General features: G+C 43.6%; 1 protein-coding gene across 1 annotated transcript in view; it reads left to right on the top strand.

The window, feature by feature from the left end:
• Positions 1-22,370, top strand: part of ANKUB1 (ankyrin repeat and ubiquitin domain containing 1) — a 40,985-nt gene extending 18,615 nt beyond the window's left edge. The window contains 4 exon segments of the mRNA XM_060149132.1: positions 8,884-8,954; positions 8,956-8,999; positions 12,179-13,111; positions 22,244-22,370. Coding sequence (XP_060005115.1) covers positions 8,884-8,954; positions 8,956-8,999; positions 12,179-13,111; positions 22,244-22,370 — 1,175 coding nt within the window.

Here is a 22,370-nt window from a genome sequence, read left to right on the forward strand (position 1 = left end):
TTTTAGAGCACAACGAGAATTTAGAAATGGCTTGGCCCAACATCTAATTTTGCGCACGCCATGCGGGATCTTAGCTCCCCCACCAGAGTGGAACCCATGCCCCCTGCAGTGGAAGTGTGGAGTCCTAACCACTGGACCGCCAGGGAAGTCCCCCAACCCCTAATTTTTACAGATATAAAGACAGCAAAAAGGTTCTGAATGGTTAAATGACTTGCTCAGGGTGTGTCAAGGATAACGCCCCTTAAAATGACCCTCTAGGAAGGAGGCTTTTCAGATGTAAGTTTAGAGGCTCCAGCATGACCTGGGTAGACGGCTTTGGCCACCGTGAGAACATAGGGCATGGGAGGAGGGGCAAGGAAAGAGGGAATTCAAAGGAAAAGGAGGAAGAGCCTTTGACCTGCTTCACAACTTTGCCTTAAACACTCCTAGCAGTCTTTTTTTTTAAATTTAATCCTTGTAAACATTTTATTTTATTTTATTTTTTTAACTTATTTATTTTATTTTTGGCTGCGGCGTCTTAGTTGCGGCATACGGGATCTTTCCTTGTGGTGCGTGGGCTTCTCTCTAGTTTTGGGCTTCTCTCTAGTTGTGACACATGGGCTCCAGAGCGCATGGGCTCTGTAGTTTGCGGCACACAGGCTCAGTAGCTGTGGTGCATGGGCTTAGTTGCCCCATGGCATGTGGGATCTTACTTCCCTGACCAGGGATCGAACCCATGTCCCCTGCATTGGAAGGCAGATTCTTAGCCACTGGACCACCAGGGAAGTCCCCCTAGCAGTCTTTAAGTAGCCAGCCCACCTTTTTAAACTGCAGGGTAAGGGAATCTTTGATCCGCCTCTCTTCCAGATTCTCCTCTTTCCAGTCAATGAGTCACCCCCGATGCTGTCAGGAGCTGAACCTTGACCCCTTTCCAAAGGCAGTGGAAAGTCAGAAGGTTTTGGAGAAGCAGTCAAAGAAAATCAAAGATTTAAGTAGCTCAATTAGTCCCTGCACATACTAGCTCATACAGTAATATATAAAACTGCCTCTGCACTCCGGGCATTTATAGTAAAGTGGTAGAAATGAAGCATGCACATTTACTCAGTTATAATCCAATAAGCCAGATCCTTGTAGGCTGAAGGGCTCAAGGGAAGGCTTTTTGGAGAACGTTGGACTTGAGCACACAAAGATGCGAGAAATATGCATCATCTGAGAGGAGGAAGGGAAAACATTCCAGGCTTCTAGGCCAGGAGAAAAGCATGAGCCACAGGATCAAGAACATGGGCTTACATTTGCAGCAGCATGGATGGACCTAGAGATTGTCATACTGAGTGAAGCAAGTCAGACGGAGAAAGACAAACAGCATATGATATCACTTATATGTGGAATCTTAAAAAACGGTACAAGTGAACTTATTTACAAAACAGAAATAGAATCACAGACATAGAAAACAAACTTATGGTTACCGGGGGGAAGTGGGGGTGGGGAGAGGGATAAATTGGGAGACTGGGACTGATATATACACACTAGTATATATAAAATAGATAACTAATAAGGACCTACTGTATAGCTCAGGGAACTCTGCTCAATACTCTGTAATGACCTATATGGGAAAAGAATCTAAAAAAGAAGGGATTTATGTTTATGTATAACTGATACCCTTTGCTGTACAGTAGAAACTAACACAACATTGTAAATCAACTATAATAAAATTTTTTAAAAATCAAAAAAAAAAAAAGAACGTGGGCTTAATCCAGGGAAGACAGAGAGCAGGAGACTGTTCTAAAGAGTGGAGGGGCCTCGTGGAGACCGATGGGAATCTCACAGCTGAGGTCATATTGAGGAGGGTCTTAGAGGTGAGGCAACAGAGCACAGGTTTCATGTGCTTGCAAACAGAGCCATGTACATTCTGGAACAGGAGTGTTTCAATAGAAGTTTAATCTGGTGGCAGGCAGCATGAAATATAGAAAGGAGTGAGGAGAGCCTGGAAGTAGATTGATATGCTAACTGGAGCTTTTGATAATCCCAGTATTAATTAATTCCACTAGGAATGGAAGAGACAAATCTGAGAAATTCATGAGAGAGAGACAGAGCATCGTGCTGGGTCACATCTAAGAAGAGGGAAATGCCAAGGCTCTGACGCTAGGACAGCAATGGTGAAATTGGGAAAAGGAGCTTATGCTTTGGGTCTTCAACTTTAGATATAAGGAAACTCAGAGAGTACATTTTTTTTTCCTGAAAATTACTCAGCTAGTTAGTGGCAAAGCTGTAAGTACAACTGAGTTCTTCTAATTCTACACCATGACAAATATGGAGCTAGGGCTTGAGTGATGGGTTGGGTTAGCAGATATTGCTGTAGGCGTCCTGCCCATGGAGTTGGGGGTACAGCACGGTGAGAGGTGCTTTCCTTAGACAGTAAATACAGAGAGGGACATGTCAAGGGCCAAGGGCCTCGGTCAGATCAGATCCTGAAATCTAGGCGGGCTCCAGGGTCCCCCACCAGCCCTCAGGCCCCTTAGAGACCTACTGTGTCACTTTAATTCCTTTTATAAATGAGAAAACTGAAGCTCAGAGAAGTTAAGTGACTTGGTCAAGGTCATACTGGTAATAATTAGTCATCCTACACTCAGGATTGGGTTCTTTCCAACAACTTATACTGCCAGCCCAGTGTGTCTTTACTGATACCTATTTTTACTGATGCTCTCTAAGTACTGATCAATATCTTGTTTTGATTCCCACTAGGGGAAACCCAAACCAGACAAATGGTTTCCACATTCAGAAAGAAAAAGTCCAAATCAGATAGGCAGATATTGATCCCAGAGTATGCATGAGGAATCCAGAAACTTGGGATATGGGGACCACAGCAGGAGAGGTTGGAGACGATTCCCTAGAATAGGCACTATAGCTTGCACCTGCTTTCCTGTACAGCTTGGGCATGGTAGGTGGATTTGTAAGTAGAGAGTGGGTGAATCCAGGTTCTGTAGATATATACAATTTGGGGAGTCCACTTTAAAAAATTAAGAATAAAGAATTAGAAAGTTCATATAGAAAGAGGTCTTGAAGCATAATTCTCATTAATTTTACTTTCATTTCAGTTATAGATTTTAGTTGTATTTTCTGGAACAACATAGCATTTTTAAAATAAGTTTCTATTTTCTAGCAGAATGCCTAAGCTTATGAAGGAATGTAATGTGTGACAAAGGAGGCATTACAAAGCAATTGGAACGGAAGGATTATCCAATAAATGGTGCTGGTTAACTCACTTAGAAATTCTCTGGATATTCAAAAGTTGAGCATTAAGAGAAAAGCCATCCATTGTTACCTTCGATCTTTGAGAAATTAAGACTGCTTCATTGCAAAAAACTGAAATTGATAGTTGTAACACCTGTAACATTTGTTCACATAAAATACAGGGCTTGTTGGAGGTGCCCTAACTGATAAGAATTTAAATCACATAGTATTCTCTAGTTTTCAGGGCTCATCAGTAGTGGACAGGTTGAGCTAGGGAGAGCTGAGACCCTGAGGCTAGGCAACCACCTAGGGAAGTGCAGATGGGCCAGGAAGACCCCACCCATAGACATCTAGCAAAAGGAGGTTAGCCTTAAATAGGTCCTGCTGGTGGGGGTCCTGGAACAGGCGGGTCAGTCTGCATTAGCAGTTGGTAAGATGGAGGAAGGCAGAGTGTGATCCAGGGAGATCCAGCAGGGACCCGGCAGGTGAACCATAGCATCAGAGCATCAAGGTAGTGAATGAATCAATGAACGAATGACATAAAAGGTGGGAAATGAGACAAGCTGGTTGCTGACACAGGAGCCTCTGTCAACATGTAACAGAAATCTAACCCCAGAGACTGGGGTTCGGAATAGGAACTCTCTGAGTTCCAGGCTCGGAGAACAGAGATGGGGCCTCAGTTATGAAACCCAAAAGGTAGAGTAGGATACTGAGGCTTGTGCTCTGGGGCACAAGGTGCGGGCTTGGTCTCTTATTCCTGGAGGAATAAGGCAAGTTACTAGAACAGGAAAACACCTGAGCGGGCTGAACAGGAAGAGCAACTTCCCATCAAACTTCTGAGCAGCTGGCCTGGACTCTTAACAAATCCCCTACAACTGAAATTAAGACTGTTCTGCGGGGGCTTCCCTGGTGGCGCAGTGGCTGAGAGCCCGCCTGCCGATGCAGGGGACACGGGTTCGTGCCCCGGTCCGGGAAGATACCACATGCCGCGGAGCGGCTGGGCCCGTGAGCCATGGCCGCTGAGCCTGCGCGTCCAGAGCCTGTGCTCCGCAACGGGAGGGGCCACAACAGTGAGAGGCCTGTGTACTGCAAAAAAAAACAAAACAAAAAAGATATTGATGCCTAGACCCACTCCTAGCAATTCTGACTTAATTGGTTTGGGAGGGGGCTCAAGCAAGTATCAGCATTAAAAAAAAAAAAAAAAAAGACTGTTCCGTGGGCCTAAGACTGCTCTGGTCATTCAAATGGAGGCTATGCGGTCTCAGCTGTGGAGGACCAGGGAGGCTGGAGTATAGTGCCAGGCTAAAGCTTTCCAACGCTCATCTCTAAGTGATTTTCATAATAAACTAAAAACATAGTAAGTCACTTTAGGCAGGAGATGAAATAAATGCACTTGGAGCACTGTTTGAAGTCTTTTGTTTCCAGTGCTATTCATAGAAATCAAATATTTTACAAGAAAGTTTAAGTACAACAAGAAGTTTTAGAGAAACTAAATCTACTATGTCATGGATGATCCATATTCTGGAAGATGTTTATCTAGGCATTTCTAGAGCGTATTTGCAGAACTGCTACTTGGTCTCTACAGAATAACTCCGTAATTCTCCAGCAAAAAGAGTGAATTCTCCCAGCTGAGGCCAGACTTGTGAGAGTTAAGGTAGGTTAGGGCCTTGATGGCATTAATGCAGGTCAGGCTCTGTGGGTAAACATGCACAGCAACTAGGAATCAACCCACAAAGGACAGTGAGGCCAAGGTCAAGAAATCCCAAACCAGAGTCAAGAGTAAGGGAAGAAGAGCTCCATTTCAAGATTACAGGTTGTAACGTAGGACGTCCAAAAAGGGAGAGATCAGCAGAAAGAACATATACTTGGATGTGTGTCTGCCTGTGAAGTGGATGCAAGAAGGGCAAGAGGGCTTCCCTGGTGGCGCAGTGGTTAAGAATCTGCCTGCCAATGCAGGGGACACAGGTTCGAGCCCTTGTCTGGGATGATCCCACATGCCACGGAGCAACTGAGCCCACACGCCACAACTACTGAAGCCCGGGCGCCTAGAGCCCGTGCTCCGCAACAAGAGAAGCCACCGCAATGAGAAGCTCGTGCACTGCATCGAAGAGTAGCCCCCGCTCACCGAAACTAGAGAAAGCCCGCGTGCAGCAACGAAGGCTCAATGCATCCAAAAATATAAATAAATAAATAAATAAATAAATAAATAAATAAAAGAAGGGCAAGAGCTGGGAAGCAGAAAGGAAAGCAAGAGAAAGGCAGCGGAAAAGAGGAGGCTTCTGAAGCACTAGAGAGAATTCTAGAGACAAAAATTCCAAGCCAAATTCTACTCCCAGCTTGCTGAGTAGCTTCAGGCAATTCCCCACGGGCCTCAGCTTCCTAGTCTATAAAAGGAGACAATGGAGTGGGCTGGTCTTTTAGGATCTTTTTATCTTCAGCATTCTGTGACTCTAAGATTACTGCTGTTATGTTAGCCTTCCTTCCTTCTCACCTGCAGGTATTTATGATGAACCTGTCTGAGCCTGAGGATAGGTGTGGATAAGCCAAGTCACACACTGTCCCATCACAGCTTTGGCATGCAACCTCTGGGGCCGTCATATTGATGCAAAGGCAGCCAATCCACAAGCTGTCCAGTGACATCATCTCTCCTAGCTGAGACAATTAGAGTCTTGCTTGGAGATAAGTATAACACAGAGGACAGGCACATGGGCCCCGGCAGCCAGATTGTCCAGGTCCAACTCCTGGTTCCACTATTTACTGGTTATGTAGAAGCTGGGGAAGTTACTTCGTCTTACAGTGCCTCAGTTTCCTCAGATGTCAAATGGAGAAAATAATATAACCCATCACTTAGGGTTGTTGTGAATTTTAAATTATTAAATTGTTCATGTACTTAGAATAATCTAGAGCATATAGTAAGCACTCAATGAATATTAGCTATTCATATTCAATATATTACTGTTATTATTATTAATTATTAGTCTTGTGAATTCAAATTGGGAAATGTAGAGAGACAAAATTGGTTATCGGTAGGGTTGGAAAATGAAGAGTGTCAAGAAATAAGGTTGGGTCACGGCAAACGCATGTTGCATGCATGCAAAAGTTGTCATAGGACAGAAGCTATAAGTAAGCAGGGCAGCCTGTCAGTAGAGAAAGGGAGAAGACACACAAAGAGACCTAAAGGGCATAAGAGAGAGTGAGAGAACCTGGGGCCCATGGGAGAGATGGGCAGTGGTCCATCTTGAGAGCTGTCTTGGTACCTAATGCATGCTAGACGTGGTCATTGTCTCAGTATAATAAGCCCCATTTTCTTGAGGGTCTCCTTGCAATCCAAGAGCATAACTAAAACAGAGCCCATAGACTGAATGAGACATAATGCTTGGGCTCAAAGAGTTCTTTTAGTGTTTGTCAACTGGCAATCCCAAAGCAGAAATGTATGTTCAATAATAAAGACTTTCAAAGTATACTTTGAAACCAGTTAAGCAGTCATTTACCCTATCTGGGGAGGTGAGAGGATGGTGTTGTCAAGGAGGGCTTCCTAGAGGAGGTGATGCCAGGATTGCATCATAAACTATTGGTAGGAGGATGGGGGAGTCAGAAGAATTCAGACAGAAGGGACAGTAAAAGAAGATGCCCCAAATCCAGAAACAGCCTGGGGTACACACAGAAGTCCAGGCCAGCCTGCTGGGCTACTAAGGGTTAGGAGGGCAGCACATGGCCAGAACAGGTTTGAGGAGTGGCTTAGAACTTCATTTAACAAGTATTTACTGAGCACCTACTGTGAGCCAGGCACCATCGGGGAAAGCAAGCATAGAGCTGTGAGCAAGGGTAGCAAGGTCCCCACCCTCTTGAAGCTTGCATTTCAGTGGGTAAGGCAAGCATCATTCCATAAACAGAAAAATATCGAATTTTAAATAAAATTAAGGAATATGAAGTAAAACAAAGCAGGATAAGGGAATAGAGAGGGATGTGATGAGGTGGGGAAAGGCTATTGCAGATGGCTGGCCAGAAGAGGAGATGGCATCTGAACAGAGACGTGAATAAAGACAGGGGGAGGCTGTGGGGAGCTTCTCGAGGTAGCTTTAGGTGAGAGATTATCTAGGCCTGAAATAGGGCGGCGCTGGTTAAGATGGAGGTGAAGAAGCAGAGTTCTTCAACATTTGGGAAATAAACTTGTCAGGTCTTAGCGATTGTACAGATGTTGGGGGCATGAGAGAAAGGAAGGGATGAAGAACAACTCCCAGATTTCTAACTCAGGTAGCAAGGAAGGTAGTGGTGACACAACCTGAGACACAGAATACAGGAGGAAAAGCAGGTTGGGGATGAAAGGTGACAGGTTGTCCTTCAGAACAGTGGGGCCCTAGCATGATCCCTTAGATTGTGGTGTCCCCAGCTGGGGAATCCAGAGCTGGAGCAGAGGCCTGGCTGGAATGTGGACTCAGGAGTGACTGGCCCATGGGTGATCAATGAAGCCATCAGCTGCACTGAGGCTGCCTGTCAGTCAGCCAACAAGTATGCAGTGAGCACTCGGCTGCCGGCAAACGGCCGGCAGTGTGGCAAGTCCTGAAGGAGCGTCGTTTGTAGTGGGTCGTGAACAACAGTCTCCAAACAAGTAAAATGATTTCAAGTACTGATGATAGGGGCTGTGAAGAAATTAAAATAAGGTCACGGCATAAAGAGTATTGGAGGGGAGGAGAGGGTGGTGGCAGAGATTGCTTTAGCCCTGGTGGCCAAGAAGGTCCTCTGTGAGGACATGATGCTTGAAGGGAAAGCCAAGTAAGAAGGACACTGCCCTGTGAACTCTGGATAAAGACCCTTTAAAGCAAAAGAAATTATGTTCAGATGGGCGTGGCCTTGGTGTGTCTGAAGGACAGGTGAAAGGTCAGAGTGGCCAGAATAGAGTGAGTGAGGCAGGCTGGAGGGACAGAGGTCAGGGTGGGCCACATGGGGAGAAGACTGGGTTTTATCCTGAGGGAATGTGTAGAGTTAGAAGAGCAGAAGCCTGAGGAAAGATTCCTGGGAAACACCAGCCTGAAGGACAAAGAGAATGTAGTCACAAAACCAGGAGAGGGTAGGCTTTTGAGGAGCAAGTGAGAAATCCTCCAGCAGCAATGAATATATCCCTTTTATGTTCATAACACAGAACGGCTCCTGTTTTGTGAAGAATGGAATGAAAGGATCATTCAACTTCACCCACAGCCCACTTGTAAGCTAAAGGCCTGAGAAATGCGTATGTCCTGCCACAGTTTCTTGAGTTTCTCTTCCAACATAACAACAATAACACATCGCCATTGTTTACCTGGCGATGTGTAGATCAGCATGGAATCGATGTCCACAGAAATGTTTTAAGATAGCTGCAGAAAGTAGTTCAGCATTGTATGCTTTCACTGTGCAGATGAGAAAATGCAAGTGCACAGAAGCTAAAAGGCTTTTCCAAGTCAATATAGGCCTAAGATCAAGATAGCATCCCTGCCCCGCCCCTCTCTCTCTCTCTCTCTCTCTCTCTCTCTCTCTCTCTCTCTCTCTCTCTCTCAGCATCCCTGTCTCCTTATTCAAAGGCTACTTTTCATTTGGCACCTAGCTCATGTCTGTTGGGAGAAAGTTATCATTAGAAGTTTTTGGACCACCAAACCCCAGGGATGGGCTGGAAGCATCGCCACCTCTCTTTATCCACAGGCACGACACTTTGCTTGGATGTCTGGGATGGATGGAAGGCATTTCTGATGGGCTGTCTCCTCAGACAAAAACTTAAAAGTCCAACGCTATTTATCAAATGAAGGACCAGTACTCAAGTATGAGATAAAGCAAATGCTAAACTAATTAATTTTTGCTAAACTTTCATAGGAACTTGAGTCTGCAATTCACTCTAGCTGGGGTGCTGCTCCAAGGGAGTTCCCTTGAGACATTTTTACTGAGATATTTGCTCGAATAAGATAGCAGGGATGCCACCAGGGCTGACAGCCTTTGGTGATGTACTGTAATTCAAGTAGACTTTCATCAGGAAACACTATCTAAATGCACGACTTCAGTTTGGTTTGGATATTAGACTTTTATCGGCAGTTTTTAAAGGATATCAGAATAAGTGCCTTGCCACTCTCACATTCAATTATTCTAAAAAGCACGAATTGCTTATTGATTGGCTGAAAACATTGCCTACCTCTTCCTAAGCTATCATGTAACTTTTCAAATCCCATCTAATTCACACATTCATACTTTTGCCATACATGAAGTGTAACACATGCTGCTGGGGCAGTGGAGGAGGGTAGGCTCAGAGAAGCAGGTGGACATTTTAACATATCTCTGCAGCCAGCAGCTTCCCAGGTGCATAAACTGCATTACCCTTTAGGTTTTAATTCAGTGGTATTTAGAACACTGCCCCCTTGTGGTGATTTAGTCATACTTTACAGAAGCACACACGCTCAGCAGGAGCTCTAAGGGCTCTGTGAAGTGACAGATTGGAAAACCAGCTTTTGCAATTTTATAAAATATTTAAACATTTAAAATTAATTTATATTTGGGGATAATTATAATTCTCTCTTTTCTTTCTTTGCTCTGAATCCAAAGAAATAGCTGTTGCATTGTTACTTTTAATAGTGCATACTTACTGAGTACTTTGTAGCATTGTGTTATATTTATTAACTAATTTTATACTTATAACACTTTTATGAGATGAATACTATTTTATCTTATTTTACAGATAAGGAAACTGACTTAGGAAATCTGCCCAAAGTCACACAGCTAGCAAGGGCACAACTGGGTTTTAGATCCCCACAATTTAATAAACTCTAGTGCTCATGTACTTAACTATTCCCACTTAATCTTTAAATAAAATCTAAGAGCTCAGAGAATATAAACACGATATGCATATGATCAGAGTGAAAAGCTCCTTTTATTCCTCCACCCAATCAACAATGTATGTACTATGAAAGCAATAAACAAGATATGGTCCCTGCCTTTAGCAAATTTATAGTCTAGTAGGCGAAACAGAAAACAGGTAACCAATTCCTGGAGAAACAGAACTGCAAAATGTCTGGGAGTACAAACTCCAGTGCTCATCTACCTAGGTTCAAAGCCCCACCCCCTCAGTGTTTAGTCGTGTAAACTTAAGCAAGTAGTCATTCTGTACCTCCGTTTCCTCTTCTATAAAATGGGGAAAATAATAGTACCTATCTCATAGAACTACGTTAGAGATTAAATGAGCTAGTATTATAAGGAACTTAGAGGGCCACCTGGCACATGGTAAGGAGGATACAAATGTTAGGTGTCGCTGTTACCATTCAGTGTGAAAATTGTTATGACATGGGCATTGTGCAAGAAGATATGGGAATGTATAGTATGGACAACTGTAGGGGATCAGGTAAAGCACCCCGAGAAAGGGACTTGAAGGGCTGATACTCAGGTAAACAGTAGGGAGAAGAATAAAAATGTCCCAAAACAGATGGAACCACACGTACAAAGACCCAGGGGGCAAGAGAATGGATTCAAAGAACTGAAAGAAGTTCCACATGGTAGATGATAGAGTAAGAGGAAGCTAGTGGCCAGAGGCTGGAAAGATAAGAAGAGGCCAGCTCATGCAGGCCCCTGTAGGAATGTGAAGGATTTGGATTTTATCGTTTAAATGTTGGGAAGACATTGAAGGCCATGATGAGATCTGCAATTTAGAATATTGGCTCTGACTGCAATGTGGGGAATAGAGGCCGACAGGGAGACAGGAAAATAGTCCAAAGCAAACGGCAGCCTGAGCTAGGCTTATGACAGCAGAGGTGGGGCTAAGAGGACAGACTGTGAAAAGATCACTTAGGAGGCAGAATCAACCAGTCTTGGTAACAAGAGTGCTCTAGTTCCCACAACATGCGTGTTGAGGATGAAAGCAAAGTCCAGTTAGTCCATGCGGGAGGGGCTCTTCTCCCCAAATCAAATTCAGAGTTGCTGATCTCCACTAGTGAATTTCAGACGACATTGATATGTGAACCAAAAGGCCAGCATATTAATGTATAACTCTAATTAGTTATAATCTGTCAGAGGGTCCTAGAAACCCACATGTCCTGGGCAGACCATCTCTCTTATACAGGAAAATTACATGGGATGCCACATACACCTGAAAATTACGGTGTGGTGAGCACGCAGTCAGAGACGGGAGAGTTAGTTATACGCAGATTTTGGACGATACCAGCTAGCTGGCCTCCATCTCTACCATGGGGTCACAGAGAGCCTTGCCCAAGTAAATCCTGGACGAAACCTGATGGAACCCTGTCTAGCTTTGCCTCCCTAATTCTTATTTCTCTGAATAGTCTTCACCCATCATTCAATTTGTGCCTGATGGGGAATTGGAAGGATGGGGATGGCAGGAAGGCCAGTGTGGCTATAGTTCAGTGAAAGAGAAGGGGAGTGGTAGGAAGTGAGGCAGGAGCTGGGGCAGGGTCCAGGTGACAGGTGCCCTGAAGGCCTAGATGAGGAGTTAGAATTTCAATTACAGCTGGAAGCTACTAGAGGGTTTGGAAGAGAGCATAGGCCACCTCCAACATATGGAATGAAAAGACTGCTTAGCACTGCATGAGGAAAAGCCCGTAGGGGGATAAGAGGAGGTGTTAGAAAAGACGAAGCAAACAAACTTACAAAGCATTCAAATTTCTGAAATGTACTGAATTCCTTCCTGTGCTTCCCCAGTGAATATAAAGCTTGATATTTATCTTGAGCATTAGATTTTTGTAAGGAAAACACTGCTCCAAGGAAACCAGTTTGAATTATTTATATGTACACAACAGGACAATGTGTATAAGCAGGACCTGTGCAGTTTAACCTGTGTATTACTATAGACCTTTTCTGAAAATATTTTTTAAAGTTAGGAAGGTAAAAGTAAGGAAGAAATAAATATTTTAACTAGAATGTTTTGTGGGTATTTAGTGTAACTACCTTTGCCTGTTTGCTGACTTACTAAACAGCCCCATTCTCGCTTGTTTCATTCATTCAGGTATCAGAAAAGGGTTGCCCTGTACATCGCCGCCTTTTACGGACACACTGAGCTCACTGAATGGGCCCTGAAGCAGGGTGTGCGGCTCCACGAGATGGTCGGCGTGCACCCCTACCGAGCTTGGTGCCATGAAGCCCTTCACGCAGATGTCTCTAAATGCCCCATTCATGCAGCCGCAGAAGCGGGCCAACTGTTGATTCTGAAGGCTTTTGTCAACTGCAGCGTGCTGTGCCTGGAATGCAAAAACGCAGCGGGACAGACTCCCCTTACCATGGCGTTCAAACACAAGCATGAAGACTGCGTATTATATTTACTGAGTAAAATGTGGTCCACTGTTTCTTTTCTGAAAATCTCAGTCCCCATGAGGATTTATATTAAAATAAAACAATGGGTACTCAGAGCTCAGAGTCACAACCTTAATAAAAGCCAGCTTTGCGGAGCAAGGGTCTTTGGAGCAAAAGTTGGAGACGTTGTGATGGTGGATGGTTTCACCAAACCCAAAATGACCTCCAAGAGCTGGCATAAGGCTGAGAACAAGGACTCACAAGGCACTGTGGGCAAACTACCGCCTCTCAGGGAGCAAACTGTAAGCAGGAAACGTGTCAATCCTGTGGCAACTTCACAGCAGGACACAAGAGAACAAACACTCAAATTTCCTCCGCTGGTAGATGCAAATACGTTCTTTGAATTACAAAAACAACAAAATCGGGAAAAAATTACTGCCACAGCTAGGAAAAAAGAAAAGCTCATAAAAAATACATATCTCCCCCAAGTCCCCCTCCCTCCAGTTTCAAGAGTGAGCTATTCACACCCATCTTTTTACTATGCAACACCCAGTGCCAACTTTTTACTCTGATCCTCCTTTGCATCTTTCTCAGAGCACAGTGGAAGGACTCCAAGGGAGAATGCCATCTACTACTTAGCTGTGGCCAGGTAAGGTTTTCTCTTCCAACAAACAAGGATAAACCTTTAATAGGGTAGGTCTAGGGGAGGAATGGTCTATGAAGCCATTACACTACCATGCCATGTAGTATAACACAGGTTTTTCCTGTGCATCAGTACCCAGCTTCAAGGACCTAGCCTTGTTCTAGGACAAAATGAACTGATTTTATTGGCCAATCCATGTAGTATTCTGCTTGTCAAATTTTCAGGAAGAAAGGAGTTGTATCAATTAACAAGGTCACTTGTTTTTTTTAAAAAAAAAGTAAAAGAAATTGTTAATTATAATTAAAGGGATAAGGGGGAAATTTGAAATCTGGGAGACATCAAAAGTGTCATGGAAGCCTGGATGGTAATGAAAGTGGAAGGAAAGAAAAGAACAATTTAATGACAAACTGAATCAAAAAAACTTCAGTTGACTTATAGACAAGAAATACAGGCCGGGGGAGAGCTGTATTGGATAGGGTGATAGAATTGATATTAATATTTAAGGTAAGTTTAAAAAGTAATCCATTATCACATTTAAAGATATAAACAAGTGTGTTGGAAGTGGACTTTTTGGGCACATTCATTTCATAAAATAAAATTTTATATATTGGTCATCAGATTTCACTGAAAACACTACTCTGATTAGATCTCAAGATAAATACTTATGAGGTATTATTGGGTGCCAGTATTACAGTGAAAATATAGATTTATGAACGGTTTTTCCCCTTACTCGATATAATGAGAAGGAAAGAAAAAATAAAGCTAGATTGTTTTAGTTGCCTTTCTGTATTGGTCTTTATTTCAGATCTACTTTATTTCAGCTAGGTTGCTGCCACCTAGTGGTGAGAATAATTGCCATGGTGGTGAGCTATAAAACGCAAACTTCAGCATACAGCATGATGAGGTTGAGAAAAGAGGAAGAAACTGCTTAACAGCTTCAATCTTTGTAATTTGTGAGATATCTCTGACTAGAATGTATAAAAAGATAATCTAAAATTATAGAAAAAGACCAGAAAATTATTAACTGAAAAAATTATATAATCCATCTTAAAATCAGCCTGTTAAGCAGGAAATACTGATCAGTTTTATCAAAAGATGCACATTCAAAATGATTTTATTTTTTAAACATCCAAAAAAATGCTTATTATGGCCCAGTGCAGTGCTAGGCACAATGGAAATGTGCAAAAGTATCTGTGGTTAAGGTGGCCATGTATGTGGTTTTGGGTGAAAGGCTGCCAGTGTCTATTGTGTGTGGTGCTTTCTTGGGGAGGAACTGAGTTGTGATATATAGAGTTAAATGCATAAAAAGCACTAATCTCACATGTATGGCTTTTTGAATTTTATTTTTTTAATTTATTTATTTTTTATTTATTTGGTTGGGTCAGGTCTTAGTTGCACAGGCTGACTCTGTAGTTGTGGCTCGCAGGCTCCTTAGTTGTGGCTCGCCAGCTCCGTAGTTGGGCACGTGGGCTCCTTAGTTGTGACACGCAAACTCTTAGTTGCAGCACGTGTGTGAGATCTAGTTCCCGGACCTGGGATCGAACCTGGGCCACCTGCATTGGGAGCATGGAGTCTTAACCACTGCTTCACCAGGTAAGTCCCTGAATTTTTATATTTGCATACATGCATGTAACAACCACTCAGATCAATTGCAAAATATTTCTAGCACCCCAAAAAAGTTCCTTCATGCTCCTTGCCAGTCAATGACCCCTCCCAGATATAACCATTATTCTGATCTCTATCAATGAGATTAGTTTTGCCCCTTCTTGACTTTCATATAAAGGGCACCATATGTTATGTATCTTTCATGTCTGGCTTTTTTGTGCAACAAATTGTCTATGAGATTCATTCATGTTTTTGCATGTATTGATTCTTCTTATTTCTGTGTAGCATTCCATTTCTATGTAGTATTCCACATCTGTATCCAATCTCCTATTGAGGGGCATTTGAGTTGTAACTAATTTGGGGCTATTTTGAATAACACTCTGTGATTATTCTTGTATATAAGTTTGGTGGACATTTGCATTCATTTCACTTGACTCTATAACTAGGAATGGAATTGTTAGGTCATAGGGTTAGCTTTAGTAAACACTTCCACACAGTTTTCCCAAGAGGTTACACTAGTGTGCTGTTTTTGCAGGTACACTTCATAAGTATTGGAGTTATCAAGGGGAAGCAATTTCAAGGTTGAGAAGGGACTTGGTGGGGAAAACATTTCATTCAACAAAGAGGTTAGTGCAGGGAATTCTCTGGCGGTCCAGTGGTTAGGACTCCATGCTTCCACTGCAGGGGGCAAGGGTTTGCTCATAGGAGGAGGGGTGGTCAGTCTGATTGTTCACTTCCTCTGGCAAAGTTACTCCTAGCAAATCTTTCCAACTATATTGTTTCTCTTTTTCCAGTGCTCTTCTCTTCCCTCTATTCGTATTCTCTACTGCCTTCCCATCTGTTTTCTCCCCTTTCCACTGCATCTATCCCAGGATCTGTCCCACATCCCTCTACTGGTGGGCTGTGGAGGGATGGGGGGACCTGCACGCCTCATGCGCCTGCATGGCTCTTTCTGACCTGGCTCATTGTCCCCTCAAAGGAGTCATGAAGGCACCCATGTCCACCTGAAGTCACCAGTCAAGCCAGGCAGCTAGGTGGTCTGAGCACTTACCACTAAAGGACCAGTACAGCTCTTGTGCCAAAACGTAAGGAGCGGACATGCGCTATCTTGAAGGCTGGGTCCACCATCATCAAGGTAGTATCATAGCCAGGAGATGGGGAAGGACCTAACTAATCCTTCCTGGTGCTAACCTGGGGGAATTGGGTCAGGGTGGAGCCATCGGATGCTGCTGGTTGTGTGGGAAGGGTGACCTCCCAAACCAGGACCCCAGACATCTCATCTGGTGTCATGTGAGAGCACTTGCTGGAACTCCACCTTTAGATTCACGAAAATATACCTGTGAGGGTTGACTCAAAGAGAGTATTGCTGCAGTTAGCTCAGATCCAGTGCTGGGTTGGTGCATGTGGCTGGTGTGGAGATGATAGTAACTCAGGCCAGATTGAGTCTCATTCCCCAGAAGATGGTGTCAGCTTTATACAGATCAAAGAATATTTACAAGGTGTGTCTAGAAAACTGTCGTCCTTACTGCTTATTGTCTGATTCCAGTGAGGTTGATGCAACTTGGAAGTCCAGCTTAGTAGAGATTCAGATATGGAGGATTGGTCCAGAAGGTTCAGTGTCCTGATTGCACTGAGAATAGGTGACAGTCCCCAGTGGTGACTCTGATGGGCTCCCACGCTCCTGATAAAAGTAGAGCTCTCTGTGTTGTTTTGTTTTGTTTCGCTTTGATGAAAAGTACCAAGGATGGGGCAGGGGACCCTTGCCACAAGTTTAAACCACTGTGGTTGATGAGGGTGTTTGCCTCAGCCTTGGAAGGTGAATACAGGGAATAAACCTGCTTGGCCTGGTCATGCCCCCAACCTCACTCTTGATACAGAAGTAACTCCTCCCCAAACTCCTTTTGATAAGCGCTCTATTTGTTGGGGATTGTAGGAGCAAAGGAGAGTCTGAGGGGAGATGAAAACAAATGAGGAGGCAGAGAAGAAGTCTGTTTGGCCTGAAGGCAGTGTTGGTGCAGAGCAGAAAGCTGGGCAATGTAATATTTTCCCTTAAAAAAAGAATTTTAAGGGACTTCCCTGGTGGTGTAGTGGATGAGACTCCACACTCCCAATGCAGGGTGCCCAGGTTTGATCCCTAGTTGGTAATCTAGATCCCACATGCATGCCACAACTAAGAGCTCACATGCCACAACTAAGGAGCCTGTGAGCCACAACTAAGGAGCAGGTGAGCCACAAGTAAGGAGCCCACCTGCCACAACTAAGGAGCCCAGGTGCTGCAACTAAGGAGCCCACCTGCCACAACTAAGACCCCATGCAACCAAATAAATAAATATATTTTTAAAAAGAATTTTAATTAGAAAATACAGTAATATGTGCTTTCTGGGAAGCATCCGAACAACATGGGAATGTATAAAGTAACCATGAAAGTCTCCATCCATCCTCCAGCCCCACTCCTCTCTCCTCTCATGAATCCCATCCATCTCCCCAGAAGGCATCATTATTACTATTTGTAGTCTCCTAGAACTTTTCCATGTATCTCAATATATGTATGTGAGACATGTATGTGTGCATGCCCTTTTCATCCTAAAAGGGATTTTACTGCATTTATGTTCCCAAATATATATCTCTTAGACATAACCATCAAATCTTTCTATGCTAGGGAGAAGGAACTACCTTGTCCTTTTTAATGGCTGCCTAGTATTCCACTGCATCCATGTATAATAAGTTATTTAACCAGTCCTCTCTTGATTTACATTCAAGTTGTTTCCATTTTTCACCATGATAACACTGGTGCAATATATCCTTTTATGTGTATACTTAATCATTTATGGAAGTATTTCTACAGGACACTTTCACTGAAGTGAAATTGCTTATTCAAAGGACATATACATACTAAGTTAACTTCCTGAAAGGTTGTAGCAAATTGTACCCATCTATACAGTATGAGAGGCTACTTTTGAGTGAATTACATATCTACAGCTAGGAGGGGCCAAGGCTCAGAGGGAGTTGTAGTGAAGGAGTGAAGAAGAGGACCTGACAAAGTCTCTAAGGGTCAGCTTGTGTGCTACTGTGTTATAAATCACCCTTCCCTGAGAAGAAACTGCCACTAGTACCCCTGCCCCCAAGAACAGTTTGGTACAATTCAGTTGCTGGCCCTTGTAGAAAAAGGCCTGCCCTGTACTTTCCAAGTTTACCTTGCAATGGGTATGGGGCAGGTATTTTCTCTCTTTGATTCCTCCGGAATATAAACTACCCTCTCCCTCTCCCTGTCTCTCCCCCAACCCCACCCTCTGCATAAGGTACTGGGGTACAGTGGAAGCAGGGAATAAGGCTCTGCTGACCTCCCTTTACTGGCAAGCTTGCCATTTTGCATAGAGGAGCACGTGAGCCCTAGGAAAGCACAGGCACTGAGCAGGGCACCGTTCTTGTGCATTCCTGAGCACTGGGTTTAGGAGACCAGTTGCATCACATCATCTCCTCAGTTCTGCTTTGATGAGAGAGCCCACAAGAACAGCAAAGGGAGACATGAGCTGGACCTTCAGCTTACACAAGTCACAGAGTTGACTGAAACCTGAGGGTTCAGCCTCCCAGCCTAGCTTGTCCAATGCTGCATGCCCAGGCCTTGCCCTCCAGTTGAGGACCTTGAATCCGTAACCCATTCAGGTGGGCAAGAACCTTGTTTCCTCTATTCACTTTTATATCTTTAGCACAGCGCCCGGCATACAGTAAGGGCTCAATAAATAGGTGTTTAATGGATGCATAGAAGCCAGGGAGAGGTGGATATAGTTATACCATTCTTTCCTCCGTAAGCTGGGACTTCTATGCTGAAAAGAAACACTGAGATTCAGTTAGGTGGTTGGGCTGATGGCCCAGTTAGTGGTTACTAATGGTTATTCATTCAACCAACATTTATTGAGCTGGAGGTATGGTGGTAACTTTCCTAGTTTTAGCACTGAAAGTTCTGTTTCCTGAGAAATCCCTCAGGCCTGGACAAATCAGGACAGTTGGTCACCCTATACAGTCAAGAGCAAATACAGATACAGTCCTGCTCTTTGTGAGGCAAACCGTTTAGTTGGTGTGATGGGCATTATCACCCAGGCTAACTGGGGAAAGTGCTATGAAGGAGAGGAACTTGGAGAGAGAGGTTCTATGGAAGTCTGACATAGACCTTGACCTCCCTAAGAAAATGTCTGAGCTGAGATCTGAAGGATGGGAAGGAAGAATGCAGCGCTCCAGGTAGAGCAAAGAGCTTGTGCAAAGGCCCTGTGGCTGGAGCTTATGGGGAATTTATGAAATGGGAAGATATGCTAGAGCAAAGGGAGAGAAGAGAGGTACAAGACAAACATGGAGAGGTAGGCAGGGCTCCATAAGAAGACCTGGGCTATTTTACCCTAAAAACAAGGAGAGAGCATTGAATGGTTTGACCTGATCAGCTTTGGATTTTTTAAGACCACTTTGGCTTCAGTGTAGGAGAACAAGAATGGATTCTGGAAGTCCAGATAGGAGTCCAGGGCAGAGATGGTGGGAGACTGCACTATAGGAGTCATGGAGAGAAGTAGATGGGTTGGAGACAAATATAAGAAAGAGATTGATAGGATGTGGTGGTAGATTGCATATGATAAGGAATGAGGGGCAGGGTGGATGGAAGGACTCTTGTCTTTGGAGATAATCAAAGCAGGGGTGAGGTTCTGGGCTCACAGAGACTCCCAGCCACTGCTGAAGCAGCACTGTCCATAGTGCTCTTTAGAGAGATATGGGCAGCTCTAGGAAATCCCAGGTCTTCCCAGGAGCTTACAGACATATTTGCAGCAGGGCCTAGTGATCACAGAGTCCAAGCGAGAGCCCAGTTGATGGAAGCAAAATGATGCTGTAGCAAGGCAACCCTGTTGATGAGTATGCTTGTTTTCTTTGCATGCCAGACTGATGTAACCATATTTGGCTTTCCTGGGTACGTTCCAGGAACCCAGAAAATGATGACTCAAGGACAAAGTGCCTAAGTTAGGCCACTTTCACACACTCAGGGGGGTCTGGGCTGGCAAAGAGGCAGAGGCCGTTAGAGAAAAAACTGACCTGGGAGGTGCCGGCCTGTACCCCCTCCTGCCAACCCTGTCTTGTTTTTATTCACAGAGCCATCACAGTATTATATTAGCCTTCTATTTGTGTATTTGCCTCCCCACTAGAATCTAAGTTCCATGAAGGCAGGGACCTTGTGTGTTTTGTTCACTCTTTGTTTCTTCAGCACATAGAACAGTGCTTGGTATTGTTAAAAAAAGAGACAATAGGCCCAAAATGGAGTCCCTTGTGCTAAGCCCCACATCAGCAAACCAAGACTTAATACCTAACCTAACTGCAATGTCAACCTCTCTCCTAGTCTTAAAATAGTCAATCTGGAACTTCCTGGTCAGCAGTAGTAAGGTAATCTATCCGATAAAACCCTGCCATCCCCCAAAGGAAGATGAGGTAATGGCTCTTTCCTTGTCCCTGACCCCTTCTACCTATAAAAGTCTCCCGTATTATTCAGCTCTTCGGAGCTCCTTTCTGTTTCCCACATGGGATGCTGCCTGACTCACGAATCGTTGAATAAAGCAAGTTATATCTTGAAATTTACTCAGTTGAATTTTGTTTTTTAACAACATATAGTAAGTGCTCAATAAACAGTTTTTGAAAAAACACAGAAAAGCCAGAGTTCAAATGCCAGGGAGAGAATCAAGACAAGCACTAAGCTTAGAGAGGAGCTAGATATGCAACAGAAAGGGAGAGAGAGGACTTTAAATCAATTCGGGTGGGATACGGAGAAAGGCTAAAGGTGTCTGAGTGATTTCCTTATGGCATAGGACTTGAATATATGGACATCGTTGATGAGTTAACCCCATTTAGAGGGCCCAAGGAGACACAGTCATTGAGGTAAAGCGAGGAGTTAATCCAGAAGATTAAAGATGAATCAGCCAGACTTGGATCTAATTCAAATGTTTGAAACACTAAGGTACTTTTACGCAAGGTTGCTCCTAATAGATTGAGTGAAAGCCCTTTAAATCTATGAGACTTTCCACACGAAAGGGGTGGTGGTCAGAAAAAGGAGCCAGGTAAAGGTGGCTACATGGTCTAAGACACTGTTTTGTGAAAGGGTAAGAAAGAAATTTAGTTTTCAGGAAAGTAAGTGGATTTGCAAAAGGCATTTTAGGGGATAGGGAGGAAGTGGCTAGAGATGAGACTGGCAAGGTAAATTACACCTACAGTGAGAGGCATTTTGTGGGTCCAAATGGACATTTTTCCATGGGGGAGGAAGTAGGTAGGAAGATCACAGAAGTTCTTTTTTATCAAACAAATCACATAATCAGTTTTTGTTTATTTTTGAAGACAAATCTGGTGAAGATGCGTAGAAGAGTCACTGGAAATAAGTAATACTAAGGGTGTGGAAGGACTACAATAGGGTTAGGAGACTCTGCAATAAGAGAAACAAGAGGCAATAAAGACCTGGACTGGAACAGCAGTAATTAGGGAAGAGGGGAAAGGCCAAATATGACAGATATTTCTGAGGAATAATCTACAAAATGTCATCGCTAATTGGGCTTAGTGGCGGACAGAGGAGGAATGAGTTTTGTTTCTGGCTTTGGAGATGGTGAGAAGAGTAACATCACTGTGTTAGAACAAGGATACTGAAAGGGACAAGTTTAGGAAGAAGATAAAAGACATGTAAATTGGAAGTGTGGGGGATGTCCAATTATCAAATGATTTTATTTGATAATTGGAGATATGCATCTTTTGGGAAAGGTTGTGATTTGGGAGTCATGAATATGGGAGTTGAAGCAATTAGTAAATAAAGCCTCCCGGTGAGGGTGCAGAGAGAGAGGAGGACAAAGGATAAGATCTCAGAGGACCCCAACATTCAAGGAAATGCAAAACCCCTCTGTAGTAAATCACATTCGCATCCTGCAAAGTAGGAGCAATCATATTCACATTTATGTTTTTGTTAGCATACAGCCAGAGAATAACTATCACAAAACGTTGTTGCATTGCATTTCAGTTAAAGGCTATCAAAATACCTAATATCTTACCCATGAAAAAATGTATTTGTGGTGGGAAAGAAGGAGAGGGAGAATAGGTCAGTATGTATAGAGATGCCTGGGGAATAGTTAGAAAAAGGTTTGGGAGTTTCCTGATGGCCTAGTGGTTAGGATTCTGGGCTTTCACTACTGTGGCCAGGGTTCAATCCCTGGTCGGGGAACTAAGATCTCACAAGCTGTGCAGCGCAGCCAAAAAAAAAAAGTTTCAACCCAGAGAACTCTATGACATTGAGTGGCTTTCTATTTCTAGCTGTGCGTGCTAAGCTTCCGGTATTGCCTTGGGGAAATATCATTCCCACTGCTTCACAAGGAACTGGATTTAGAAAGAGTCCTCTTTCCTATTTTACCTCCTCATATGACAAGATAAATTAGCCACAGCTACAAAATCAACCTAAAGATTTCCATCATTTTAGCTATAAATGGGGACAAGAATGGACCTCCTTATAAATCATGTTCTGTTTTCTTACAGTGCCTTTAAAGAGAAACGACGGCTTCAGTTAGGAACAGCAAGAGTCCTAGCGAAAAAGAGCATTTCTAACCTGACTACCCAAGGAGGCCTGACAGCGTGTGAAAATCCTCCGGAAATTTTGCTTTGA

This window comes from Lagenorhynchus albirostris, chromosome 5 (assembly GCF_949774975.1).
Source record: "Lagenorhynchus albirostris chromosome 5, mLagAlb1.1, whole genome shotgun sequence".
Classification (NCBI taxonomy): Eukaryota; Metazoa; Chordata; class Mammalia; order Artiodactyla; family Delphinidae; genus Lagenorhynchus; species Lagenorhynchus albirostris.